This window comes from Ceratotherium simum, chromosome 21, assembly GCF_057802395.1.
Source record: "Ceratotherium simum simum isolate JZ-2026a chromosome 21, ASM5780239v1, whole genome shotgun sequence".
Lineage (NCBI taxonomy): Eukaryota > Metazoa > Chordata > Mammalia > Perissodactyla > Rhinocerotidae > Ceratotherium > Ceratotherium simum.
Window position 1 is genome coordinate 6,994,269 of NC_141920.1, and position 13,323 is coordinate 7,007,591.

General features: G+C 50.2%; 1 protein-coding gene across 1 annotated transcript; it reads right to left on the reverse strand.

The window, feature by feature from the left end:
- Positions 1 to 195: 195 nt before the first annotated feature.
- On the reverse strand, positions 196 to 12,688 carry MIMS2 (mitochondrial inner membrane scaffold 2). The gene is made up of 3 exons (XM_087445100.1): positions 12,488 to 12,688; positions 2,971 to 3,146; positions 196 to 2,580 (listed from the first exon to the last, which is right to left on the reverse strand). Exons 1-3 carry the CDS (start codon positions 12,671 to 12,673, stop codon positions 2,364 to 2,366), a joined length of 579 nt encoding a protein of 192 aa, XP_087301226.1. The 5' UTR covers positions 12,674 to 12,688; the 3' UTR covers positions 196 to 2,363.
- Positions 12,689 to 13,323: the final 635 nt, after the last annotated feature.

Sequence of the window (13,323 nt, forward strand, 5' to 3'; positions counted from 1 at the left end):
CAGCCCAGCTATGGTTAACATGATGTGATTAACTTCACCAGTGGTACTAGCTAAACTGTCATTTCCCCAGACCCACACAAGCAAAGAAAATAGCTCATTGTAGGAGCACACCATTAATAAACTAGTCACACACAGTGCTGCTTCATAATCGTAACAATTATGGCTTACGAGAAGAGGAATAAAAAGGTCTTCATAAACTTTACAAAGATGTTTATTTGTTTTACGGGATTTAAGCTGCTCATTGTGTCAGATAAAAAATTAGAGGTGAACCATGGCTTACATTTTAAAATAGATCATCCGTTTTATTCCCCTAGTTCCATAAAAACAATGTAAATACAAGCAATTTGTACATCTTGCTGGTGAATTCACATGATGCTCTAGTTCCCTGATCCTTGGATTTCCTCATCCTCTGCATTTATTCTTTTCTGATTTGACCACTGGTCACCGGAGTGGAGTGGAGTTGGGGCTGAGAAGAGAACGCTATGGCTATTTGGTATGATAATGTTATTGCTTGCCCTTTCAGTCCACTCGAATTACTCCAAACACGGAATCAAAGTTGAAGATTGAAGCCCTGAACCCTATAGGCATCACTGTCAGCTTTTTTTGCATAGGCATTACTAGGGATCTGAACGGTAGGGACACTGCTAGAGAAGGTGGTTAAGAGCCAACTGTTTAAATAAAGATGAGATGACATGGAGATGCTGGTCTTGTCCACACAAGGAATTACCTAGCACTATATTAGGCATCTTGCTCAGCTGTGTAGATGTCCTTGGAATTAGATCCAGAAAGGCAGTTCCAACTTAAAATTGGTAAAATCTTTTGGCAATGGGCTAATTGCTTTAAAAGGGGGAAAAAAAAATACGGATTCACTTTAAAGATTTTGCAAGTGAAGAAACTGTCCCATAAAGATTCTTATAAAAGTTAACTGAAATAACTGATATGAGTTACTATGGACTACCAGGGAACTGTCAATAGCTAGATCATAAAACCAAAAAGGTCAGTTTTTAGTTTCTTTAGTTTTCTGATTGTCACAGATGTAATCAAACAAAACAAAACAAGAACTGGGAGCCAGAAAGATAAAACAACTCCCTGGACCACCGTGGCAGGGCAGATTGGTTAGACCCGGATTCCCAGAGTGTGGAGCAGGTACTCTGCGTAAGCCGGGCCTGGAGGGCAGCAATTCGTGATGCTGAATCCCACAGGAAGGAACTCCTCAGTGCCTGCTCCTGACTACTTCAAGGACAAAGTCTCAATTTGAGTCTGTGTACTTGAATTTCTCTTCTTAACAAATGTCCTGAACAGGAGAGTGAGGGGGGGCCTCAGGTCATACACCCTCTTCCTGGTAAAACTGGCAAAGTAGAATGTAATTACGCCTGCCTGCCTGCCTGCCTCCCAGCTTGTATTATTTCACAGTGGCCTCCCATTTACAGGAAGTGCTACTAATTTTCCTTTTTAGAGAGTGACACAAAATCTTTTTTACATAATTTTAACTCAATTGGAAAATATAAGTAGCAACACAATGTAAACATTGTGAGAGTCATTCTGGAATGTTTGAAGTCTGAGATACAGAGGGTTAAGCAAGATTGTCTTAGCTTTCCATATGGCAGTATCCAAACTCCTCTGAGAACGGGGCACCGGGAGCCAAGTGATGCCATTACTACTGGACAAAGTTTCCATATTTTACCTAAACAGAGACAGATGACCCTGACCTACTTTAATGAAATTTGAGAAAAACCACCTGAGGTAGGCCCCATCATGTCCAGATTTGAAGGTGTTTTGGGATCAATGAAACACACCAGAAATACTCGTTTTTCTTTCCCCCAAACAAGTAGAATGAATGTCAGTGTTGATGCTAATTTACATCCTGATTACACATTAAGTCTTAAATTCTGCTTAACTGTAGCACTGGCGGCTATTTTGCAGAATATTGCATATTAAACCACAGGCGGCCTGACAAATGTTGGAGGAAGGGGAATTTTAAAAACCAGCTTAATGAATCATTGTCCTGTAAGAACTTGAGCAAAGATTAACCCCTGGGGCTTTTATAGACAGACCCTCACCAGTGATCTTCCAAAAGGAACATTTCATAGGCTCACATTTTGTTTGACATGACAACTCATTTGTGATGTTTTGCTGACATTTTTGATTATGTATACAAGCCTTAGGATGAAAAACATTAACAAAATTTATAAAGCAGAAAAATTACAGTTATTCAAAAACTTGAAGTATGCTGGCAAAAGTAAAACTTATCCATGAGAACATAGCAATTAGCTCTTGCCCTCCCCCCCCAAAAAACCCTAAAACCAATCTGAAATGTGTAATTTAAAAGAAATAGGTTTTCAGGCCCACAATTGAAGAGTTCATCAAGGCTTTGCAGCTGGAGGTTTAAAAAACCCCACTTTCCGAAAATATCTGACAACGAAGGGCACAGAAACTAAGGTAATACTGATCCTCACTGGCGCAAACAGCTTGTGGATGGCGTAAGCCACCACGAAGGTACCTGTGCCCGCCGCCATTTTTGACTGGACCAGTGACTCTTTAAATCCGAGTTGAAGCAGGACTGCAGACATGTCCACACCACTGGAGGGGAAAGAGGCAAAAACCCGATTATTACAGCAAGGGGTTAAATTAAATCAATTTGGCTATGAGATTTACAGTATTTTTTTTTTTTTTAAATTTTATTTATTTATTTTTTTCCCCCAAAGCCCCAGTAGATAGTTGTATGTCATAGCTGCACATCCCTCCAGCTGCTGTATGTGGGACTTGGCCTCAGCATGGCGGGAGAAGCGCTGGGTCTGTGCGCGCCCGGGATCCGAACCCGGGCCGCCAGCATCAGAGCGCACGCACTTAACCGCTAAGCCACGGATGAAAGTAGCTAGAAGAATAAAAAGTCTTAGGGGAAAAAGTTCTTATACAAACAATCTTACATGACAGTAGAAAACCAATATTTATTACTGTCAAAAATCTTACCTTGAAACAACCATGTAAAATATGCCCAAGGAGATTAGCGAGATTCCAATGTGCAGGGACACGCCAACGGCGCCATATTCTTGAAAAACCTTTTTCAGCTGCTGCGATTTGCTTTGCTTTTTCTCCTCTGCTCTGCTGACATCGCTGCCTGCTGTTCCAGTGATTCTGCTGGGGTCCTGTGCACAAACCAAAGAAGGGAGACACTCTAGGGCAGGAGCAGGACGTTAGTGTCCTCACCAGCTTTCACATCACGCACTGTTGTGCTCTCTTTCCCTCCAGTGCGAGGTCAGTTACCTCTTACCCAGTGGGCTGAGGCTAATGCCCACTTAGCCACTAAGTGCGGTGAAAGGCTGGGTACTAGGTATGAAGGGCAGAATGACGGCTCCAAAGGTGTCCAGGTCCTAGTCCCCAGAGCCTGTGAAATATGTTACCTTACATCGCAAAAAGATTTTGAGATGTGATTAAGCTAAGGATCCTGAGATGGGCAGGTCATCCTGGATTTTGAGTGAGACCAACGTAATCACAAGGGTCCTTATCAGTAATGAGAGGGAACCAGATGTGAGGACAGAAGCCAAGTTAGAGATTTGAAGACGCTACACCACTGGCTTGGAAGACAGGAAATGCAGCCAAGGAATGCAAGCAGCCTCGAGAAGCTGGAAAAGACAGGAAATGGACTCCCCCCACAACCCAGGCTTCAGAGGGAACCAGCCCTGCTGACACCTTGACTTCAGCCCCGTAAGACCCAGTTTGGGCTTCTGACCTCCATAACTGTAAGATAATAAATGTGGGTTGTTTTAAGCCACCAGGTTTGGGGTAATCTATTACAGCAGCCATAGGAACTAAAACGCCAGGGCTCACACCCTTGAGGACAACGACGATCCTTTATCGAGCACTTTCTCTGAGCCAGGCAGTGCTCAGATGCTTCTATGCATCCGCTGTCTGCTTCTGTCCTCACAACAACCTCTAGGTAGATACTACTATTCCTTCTACTTTACAGAGGAGGAACACAGGCTTACAGGGGCCAAGGAATTGGCCCAAAGTCACCAAGACTAGAACCCAGGTCATCTGATTCCACAGCCTGAGCACATGACAACCATGCCAGACTCTACAAAACCAGGACGGTGGATGCGAAATAAAATGGAGCAGAAGCTTTGGGATATTTACTTCCAGATTTAAGATTTACCCCTGAGATTTGAAAAGATAAAAAGGGAGGGCCGGGCCATAAATACACTGGCTGGGATTTGTACAGAAATAATTCATTGCACCTGGTGTCTGTTAACATTTATTGAGCACCTACAGGGCCTGGTATGTTTGGGAGAAACAAAAAAACAACATTGGATTAAAAAAAACCCAACTCCTTCTCAACATGGAGAGTGCCTTTTTTATCAAAGGATTTCTCTAACAACAGGCCTCTTCCGGGCAGGCGGTTATCCCGGTCAGTTAGTTCCAGTTACTGACTTTGCAGCAGGATGGCCTCTTCCTCGTACTTTTGAGCATGCTGCAGCTGAGCCACGCTTCACAGGCAAGAGGGAGGAGCACGACAGCCCAGCATCCCCAGGAGGCAGAGGCAGGACTCCCCGGAATGAAAATGAGAAAGAATACAGGGCCCCAGAGCAGAGGCCTCCAGACTCAACAACGCCTGGGCTGCAGGGGACCTCCCAGCTCCACCCCTGACCCACTTCAGGAGCTCTGACCATGCTTGTCTGGGGGTAGGCCCCAGATGCTGCTTTTCCCATGAGCTCCCAGGTGGCCCAGATGCCGCTGGTCCGTTTGTACCTATGTCCAGGCGCCCAGCCTCTGATTTTATAGAGCTGGGGTGAGGCCTGGGCACCGGGATTAGTTATCAGTTCTCCAGGAGATTCTAATGTGATCGGCCAGGGTGGCCAGGGGAACCTCTGCTCACCTCTCCTGCCTCACTTTGCCCTGCTCTTTCCCACCCTCAGCAGACTCTCCAGGTGGGCCTTCCCTTCTACTCAGATGCACCTCCACTTCCCAAGCCGGAAATGCAAACATCAGCTCCTCCAAGCGGCCCTCCGTGACCACCTCACCGCTGCCTGCCCTCCATGGCAGCCCCCTTCTCACATCACCCACTTCCCTCTTCGAAGTTTCTATCTTCAAGAATTGTCTTGCTTATAATGTAACAAATACATGTAACAGGTAACGGAAGCATTGTTTGCCTGTTTGCTGTTGGCCAGAGGCCTGGAATATGTGTGGTTCCAGGGAGCAGGGGCCTGGTCTGTCCTGCTCGCTGCTGTGCTTGGCTTCGAACTAACAGAGCATCTCTGCCGAGTGTATCAAGGTCAGGGAGCCAAGGGAGCATTTCCATTTTTCACACTTCTGCAGTGTTGAGATGGACCACGGTGAGCATGTATTAGGATGTGACAGGGGGTCCCTTCCCTCCTCAGATACTTTCACTGCCTACTGTCCTACCCCCCTCACCTGCCAGGCCCCCGCTGTGTCCATTCTGTCCCCTGAGCCACCAGCGCCCCCAGCCCTGGTGGTCCACCCTCAGCCCTCCAATCCTCAGGACTCGGGCAGACCCTCTCTTGCGGCAGACACCCCGTCAGAACTCATTGCTCTGCCCTCGTGCTCCCCATGGCAGCTCCTTCATTCTGCCTTCTGGCCCCTTCTATCCCCCTACTGAACTTTTCCTTCTTTGACTGACACACTTGGACCAGAACTCCTAGGCAACTCTTGCCTGGGGTGTGGCGGGAATGTAAGAAACAAGTCCCGACGGGCCTGTCCTCACAGGTCTCGTCCACGAGGGGCTGACCCTCCGGAGCAGGAGATGCATGGCTGTTACCTAAAGGGGGCACCTGCGGGGCAGCGGGCTAAGTGCGCTCGGGGGAAGCTGTTTCCGAACGGAACCTGCCGCCGGTGGTCTTTGGGTTTCCTCTCTCCAGGACACCCCGTGTGTCTGCGCAGGGAGGGCACTGGGAGCAAGAAGGGGTGCAAACCCCGGCATGACCTCGGCCGGGGGGCCCCTGGCCCTACACCCACCCCGGCTGATGACTCCCAGATGTGCATCTCCCCAAACTCGGAACTGGCACGACTGCCTCAGCTGGGATGTCGACAGCCACACATCCCCAACACGTCCAGACGAGCTCCTGATCCACCCTCCCCCACACTCTCCTCTCATGGTCAAGGTGGTCCCCATCTCGGCAAACTCCATCCTTCCAGTCACTCTGGCCAAAACCTCTGAGTCACAGTGACTCCTCTCTCATCCAATCCATCAGCCAACGCTGCTGTGTCCAGACTCAGACCTCCCCCCGCCACCCTGGCCCAGGCCCATCATCTACCCCCTGGATTATTGTGACAGCCTCCCAACTGGTCCCCTGCTCCCACCCTTGACCCCTCCAGTCTAGTCTCCACACAGTGGCCAGAGGGACCCTGCAAAAACCTAGGTGGGATTGCAGCACTGCTCCCCTAGAGGCCTCCTGGAAGCCAGAGCAGCCTCTGCACCAGTCCCCTCAGCTCCCAAACACACACCCTGACCCCCCGGACCCTTCCCTCTCCCTTCCCGCAATTCCAGCCACACCGGCCTCCTCGCTGTGCCTTCAGGAAAACAGGCCAAGAACGCTCAAGGTGCTGGCATCTGTTGCTCCCTCTGCTGGGACGCTTTTCCCCAGAGGTGCTCACAGCTCGCTCCCTCACTGCCACCTCCAGATGTTTATCAAACGTCACCTCAGGGAGGCCCTCCTGGACCCTCTTTAAAACTGAGACCCCTTTACACGCCCTCTCCCTGCGTATTTTCCTCCATCATGCATTTACCATCTAACACCCCACATGTTTCTCCCTCCTTCCCAGGGAGGGGCCCATCCATTCTGGTAACAGTTTTATTGATATATAAATTACAAACCACACAGTTCACCTGTTTAAAGTATACAGTGGAATGGTTTACGTGTGTTTACAGCTGTACAACCATCACCATAATCTAATTTTGGAACATTTTCTTCTCCCAATTAGCAGTCACTCCCATTCCCCTCCTCCCCCATCCCCTTTGAGGGAAGGCAAACACCAGTCTCCTTTCTGTTTCTGTAGATTTGCCCATCCTGGACACTTCAAATAAATGGAGTCATACAATATGTGGCCTTCTGTGATGGGCTTCTGCTATGGACTGAACGTCTGTGACCTCCCCAAAATTCCTATGTTGAAACCTAATCCCCGATGTGATGGTATCTGGAAGAGGGAGATGACTAGGTCACGAGGGTGGAGCCCTCATGCATGGGATTAGAGCCCTCATAAAAGATCCCAGAGAGCTCCCTCGCCCCCTCCACCATGTGAGGACACAAGGAGAAGACGGCGTCTATGAACTAGGAAGCGGGCCCTCGCCAGACACTGAGTCTGCTGGTGACCTTGGGCTTCAGTCTCCAGAACTGTGAGAAATAAACATTTGTTGTTTAAGCCCCCCATTCTGTGGTCTTTTTGTTATAGCAACCCAAATAGACTAAGACAGTTTTCACTTAGCATCATGTTTTCAAGGTTCATTCATGTTGTAGTGGGTATTAGAACTTCATTCCTTTTTTTTTTTTTTTTTGGGTGAGGAAGATTAGCCCTGAGCTAACATCCATTGCCAATCCTCCTCTTTTTGCTGAGGAAGACTGGCCCTGGGCTAACATCCGTGCCCATCTTCCTCTACTTTATATGGCACGCCGCCACAGCATGGCTTGATAAACGGTGCGTCGGTCCGTGCCCGGGATCCGAACCTGTGAACCCTGGGCTGCCGAAGCAGAGCACACAAACTTAACCGCTACACCACCAGGCCGGCACCAGAACTTCATTCCTTTTTATGAGACACAGTTTGATTTACTGAAATACAAAGTACAAATTCTAAAATTTACTTTCCAGGGCAAGCTGGGAGCCACAGTACATTTTACACCCTCCAAAGAATGTCTGCTCTGTCAGGGAGCACTGCTGACCCTGGTCACCCCTGGGGCAGCCTCTCAGCCCAGTGTCCTGCAGGACTAGGAAGGCCGGGCTCTGGACATGCCAACCGGGACGCTGACCCTGCAGTCTGCATCTGGAGAAGATACACCGTGGATGCTGCACGGATGCAGAAGATAAGAAAGCCACAAAAGCAGACCACCCTATTGTCCCCAAACGAACTAAGGCTCAGTGAAGGGCCACATTCCGGGCACGGCGAGGAGGGGGTGGGATTCAGCCTTGGATTAAAACTTGCCCAGAGTCATCCTTGATTTATAATCACACACAACAGCTACTCATGTGCCCCTCCTCCCAACAAAAAGTCTCTACAAAACTCAGGTTAGTTAAGAGAGTCTTTTCTTTACCTCCTGTCTCTACAGATTTGCCCAACAGACAAACAGCCAATTGAAAGAGCATCTCTTTTGTTCCCAAACTGTAGTTGGGATGGAAAAAAAAAATAAATAAAACCCAAAATGCCCAGAAGCTTTGGTTCTGGAATTAATCTCAGTTTCATAAAGGCTGCTCCCGGCCTTGGGAATTAAGTGTTAAGGCCCAGGGGGTGGGGATGAACAGTATTTCATCACTGCCTTTAGCTTTGACTTCTGGGAGTTATTTCAGACTCATGAAAACAAAGACTTATAAAAAGGGGGAGGGGCTACTGAAATCCAGAGACTGAACTCTGACAGGCAGGAAAGCATGACATTTCTTGAAAGGTTTTAGGAAAACCTCAGTGTCCTCAGGATAGGGGGGTTTGAGCCAGGCGCTGGGATTAGCACTTTAAAGGCATCATTTCATAAAAACCCTCCCAACCCCGTGATGTGGGGACCTCTGTCCTTCCCACTCTGACAGTGGGAGACCGAGGTTCCAGGGGAAGTGGCAAGCTCGCTGGCAGCTCCTGGACTGGTTACTGCGCAGTCACTACCAGGCCACACGGCCTCCATAATCATTAGCAGATGCTCCTTCATGTCCTGTAAGGGTTGAACATTCCTACAGGAAGACAATTCTCCAGAACTTCAAGGCTCTGGAGGGGAGAAGGAAAACTGTCATCAGTCTCCTTTGGGTTGGCTGGCACATGTTCCCTCCCCTTTCCTCAAAGCCTCTGATGGCCTCTGCCCGCCACCAGCCAGAACGGCGCTCAGAGCGCAGGTTCTTTCTGATAAACACGGCCCCACCCGACTTTTGGCTGCTGAGAAGTGCTGCAGATGGGAGCACTGCCAGCCGCCAGGCGCTGATAGCACACACGATCTACTCTCGACAGCTCCAAGTGCCAGCCAACATCTGAGAGAGGCTGGTGACGGGAAAGCCCCCTTCATTTCCCACCCTTGACACTGGGCCCAACCAAGCTTAATTACACCCCATCTGTCCATTCACCAGGACCTGGCGCAGCCATCCCCGTTGAGGGCGCTTTTCTTTACAACCTCTGTTTTGGCAAAAGGCCTTTTGGCCAAAAAGGAAAAAGAAAAAGGCAGCCAGACTTCCAGCTACAGAACAGCCAGCATCTACTGCAAGACAATGAGAGGGACAAAATATTCAGACACAACAGGCAACTTCCTGTTAGCCAGCCCAGCGGTTAGTTTTTAACTTTCCAGAGTTAGAATCTTACTTGGACAATTTTTTTTCTTTTATCTCAGTAAAAGGAAATATCTTTAAGCATTGTGAGCCATGCGTTTTTCTTCCTAACCCTGGAGGAACCTAAAGAAGCTAAAACAAACGAATTTATGAGGGGGTGACTTGCAAGAAATGGAAACTTTTCAGACATTCATTTCTTTGTGAAATATCACCTAAAGTACCTGTGACATGTCAGGCACTGCCCAGGATGCATATAACATTCTACATCCCCCAGTGTCTGTACTTAAAGTGTTTTCACATACTTGCGTGAGTGTGTGTGTGTGTGTGATTCCCCCCCAAACATTTATTAAAGTACAAAAGGCTGTATCAGAAGGGGGAGGAAGGTTTGAGGAATGAGCCAAAGATCTTGTTCACAAATTGCTCACACTGTTTCGAGTGATGCCTGTTTTCCTTCATTTGATAAATAATATTAATAATAAACACTAGATTGTGTTTACTTTGTACCAGGCACTGCTGTGAGTCCTTTGAAAATATTAATGCATATAATCTTCACAACCACCATGTGAGATAGGCACTACTGTCATCCTCACTTGACAGAAGAGGATCCTGGAATCCCAGAGAGGTTGAGTAATTTACAGAGGATCACACAGGGATTACCTGTCAGAGCTGGGATCCAAACCCGCTGAGCTATGTTCCTCACTTATTCAGGAGGGTCTGCTCTGCGTTAGGCACTGCTCTAAGCGTGGGGGACAGAGCAATGAAGGAAACAGACAAACCCCACCCTCAGGGAGCCTACAGTCTAGTGGGAGAGGAGGGACAATAACAGAGAAGGAAAGTATCAGGGCTGCTAGAGGTGACAAGTGCTCTGGAGATACACCAAGGAGTGGGGGCAGACAGGTAGGACTGCGGGAGGGATGCTGCCAGTTTAGAGAAGGTCATCAGGGAAGGGCTCCCTGAAGAGGCAGCATGTGAGAACTGCTGGAGACAAGGAGGACAGGGGGGCTCAGGGAGAGCAAGTCCCTTGCCTAAGGTTTCCCTCCTGTAAGTGGTAAGTGTAGGCAGGCTGGGCTGCTCTGCCGGGCGACATGACATTGAATCAGGTTAAGTGCAAAAGGGAGGTTTCTCCTGTGGCTCTACGTCCTCCCTCCCCGTTAGAGCAGACGCTGAAGGCAGAGGTGGGCTGTCTCTCTTCCGGCACATTTGGAGACCCCAGCTGAGCACTGTACTCCCTCCTCCCAGAGACCAGAGACGCGGTGCCTGTGGGTAGCCAGGACAGCCAAGCCCCAGGGGAGGCCTCCCTCCACCTCCTCCCAGGCCCCGCTGGGGAACTGTTTTCTCAGGGAGATGAGTTTTTCGGTCCTAATTTCCTGTTAGGTTCTGATCCCACTTGGATCCCGCCCATCTGCCAGAAAGCAGGAGAAACAAAGCACAGCTTGTGGGGCCCTGTGATTTTATATATCTACTGTGATGATAATAACAAAGTTAACATTAATTTAGAATGAACCAGGTGCCAGCTATGCACGTTACCTCGTTTTACACTCACACTCTATGAAATGTGAATTATCAATATCCCATTTTACAGATGAGGAAACCGAAACACAGAGAAGTGAGGGAATTTGATGAAGGCCACAGAACTAGTGAGGAGAGACACGAATACGGGGAGTCTGAAACCACACTCATCATCACTGTATACACATCTCTCTCTCTCTCTCTCTCTCTCTCTCACACACACACATGCAAACACTGGCCAGGGCCCTGGCTAGGGACAAGGCTGATGTGGCTGAGGGGATGGACAAGCAAGTCAGGAGATCATTCCAGATGATGAGTGTGGAGAGGATCCACACCCATGGGCCTGAGGGGGGCCAGTGGAGGCACCCAAGGCATCACTGGTAGTCAGGGAAGGCTTCTTGGAGGAAGCGACAGCTGGGCTGAGCCATGAAGAATCACTAGTAGGCAGCTGGGTGTGTGCGCAGGATGCCAGACCCGTGAGGATCCCCAAACTGGGCTCAGGATTTAGAGACAAGATCTACAGGCTGCTCATGTGCTGGGAGAGCAGAAGGCAGGGAAGGAAGCTTCTCCCATCTGCGTGGGAGGCATGGTAAGGGCATGCCTCCGACAAATCCCCACAGAACGTTCAGGAAGCGCGGGCTCTGCTGGCACTGTGCTCCAGCATGCATCAGCTCATGGAATTGTCCCCCAAACTCTCACTGGGAAGAGCCCCCTGAAAGGTCAGCAAACAGGCTCAGAGGCCTTCAGTGCCTGGGGTGCGGTCACACCGCTGGGAGCGGAGGGGCCCGGATCTGACCCAGGACTGCAGGCGGCCAAGCTTGAGGCACTCCTGCAGGAAGCTGGGTTCTGCGTGTCCCAACTTGTTAGCCCTGTATCTCCAGACTCCACCACTTAATTACTGTTTTTCTTTAAAGAAACCTACTTAAAAAAAAACAACTGTAATAAATGTTTTTTTTAATCAAAGGAAAGCCTGTATTACCATTCTGAATGGAAACCAGTTTTCACTTAACACGCACAGAAGGCACCCGAAATGAAATACGTTGAACGAAACAACACTGTGGTTTCTGGGCTGAGTCCTGCCTGAAGTCCGACGGGGAGGCCTGCTCTCTGGTTAGATAAAAAGGGAGGAGCAGCAGGTGTTGGGAGGCGTTCAAGACAGCAGCACCCCCGGCGCGTTTCTCCTGGGCAAAGTGAGGAGGCTCTGCAGGCCAGGTGAGGACGTGAACACCAAGCCCACCCACAATTCTGTCGGCTGCCGCCACCGTACCGGCCGGCGCTTTGGGAACCTGGGGCTCCGCAGGAGACTGTGCGACCCTGGGCAGATCACCATACCTCCCGGAGCCTCAGTTTCTCCGGCTGTCAATTGGGAGGATCTTCCTTAGCTCGTAGAGATCTGGGGCCTGGGGACCCTGGAGGTGCTCGGTGTCGGGCAGCTGCGCGTGCACAGCTGTCCTTCGGCGGCGGTGGACCGAGGACCGGGACGCCCGGGGACCGCGGTGGGGGTGGGGAGGCTCACCTGGCGGCCGCGGCCGTCCCCGCCGGCAGCGCGCACCAGCGGGGCGTCTGGCCCGGGCCGGAGCAGCGGCAGGAACAGGGGCGGCGGGGAGCAAGGGGCGGCGGCGCTGAGGAGCCAGGCGGCGCGAGGCCGGACCCGGGCGCCCGCCCTGCCCGCGGGGCCCAGCAGCACCAGCAGCCCGGCCATGGTGCGTGCAGAGGCGCTGCGGACCGGAGGGGGAGCCAGCCTGTGGGCGGGGCCCGCCGGAGAGCCGGAGCAGCGTCGGCGGGGCGGAGCAGGAGCCCAGCGCGGAGTGGGCGGGGCCAGAGAACTGTGCGCAGCACTTGACTCCGCCCACATGCCCCGCCCCTCCATAGCCGGAGCCAAGCTCGGGGTGGGCGGGGCCGGAGCCGGAGCCTGGGGAGGAATGGGCGGGGCTGGAGGCGCCCGCCTTTTCCGACTTAGTCTTGGAATTCATACAGCTCCGATTCTGCGGCATTATGTTGGTTACAAGCGAGTCAGACGCCAGCCCAGCTTCAAGAGTGAGGGGGTTAGACTCCTCCAGCTTGATGGAAAGTGGCAAGGTCACATGTGGAAAGGCTTGTGGGAGGGGAAATACTGTTGTGACCATGTTGGGGAAATACAATCTGGTGCAGTATTCAATAACTATTAACTGATAATAATGATAATAATCTTTGGTCTCCATTCTACAGAATAAACTTAAGCTCAAAGAAATGGAGTATTTCTTATCCTCATACACTTTTCATGCCTGACCCCTTGTACATTTTTTGATTGAGACTAAAGCATCCAAAATCTTTCTAGATCTTTGCTATTTTAGGCAGAAAAGAGTTTAGCAC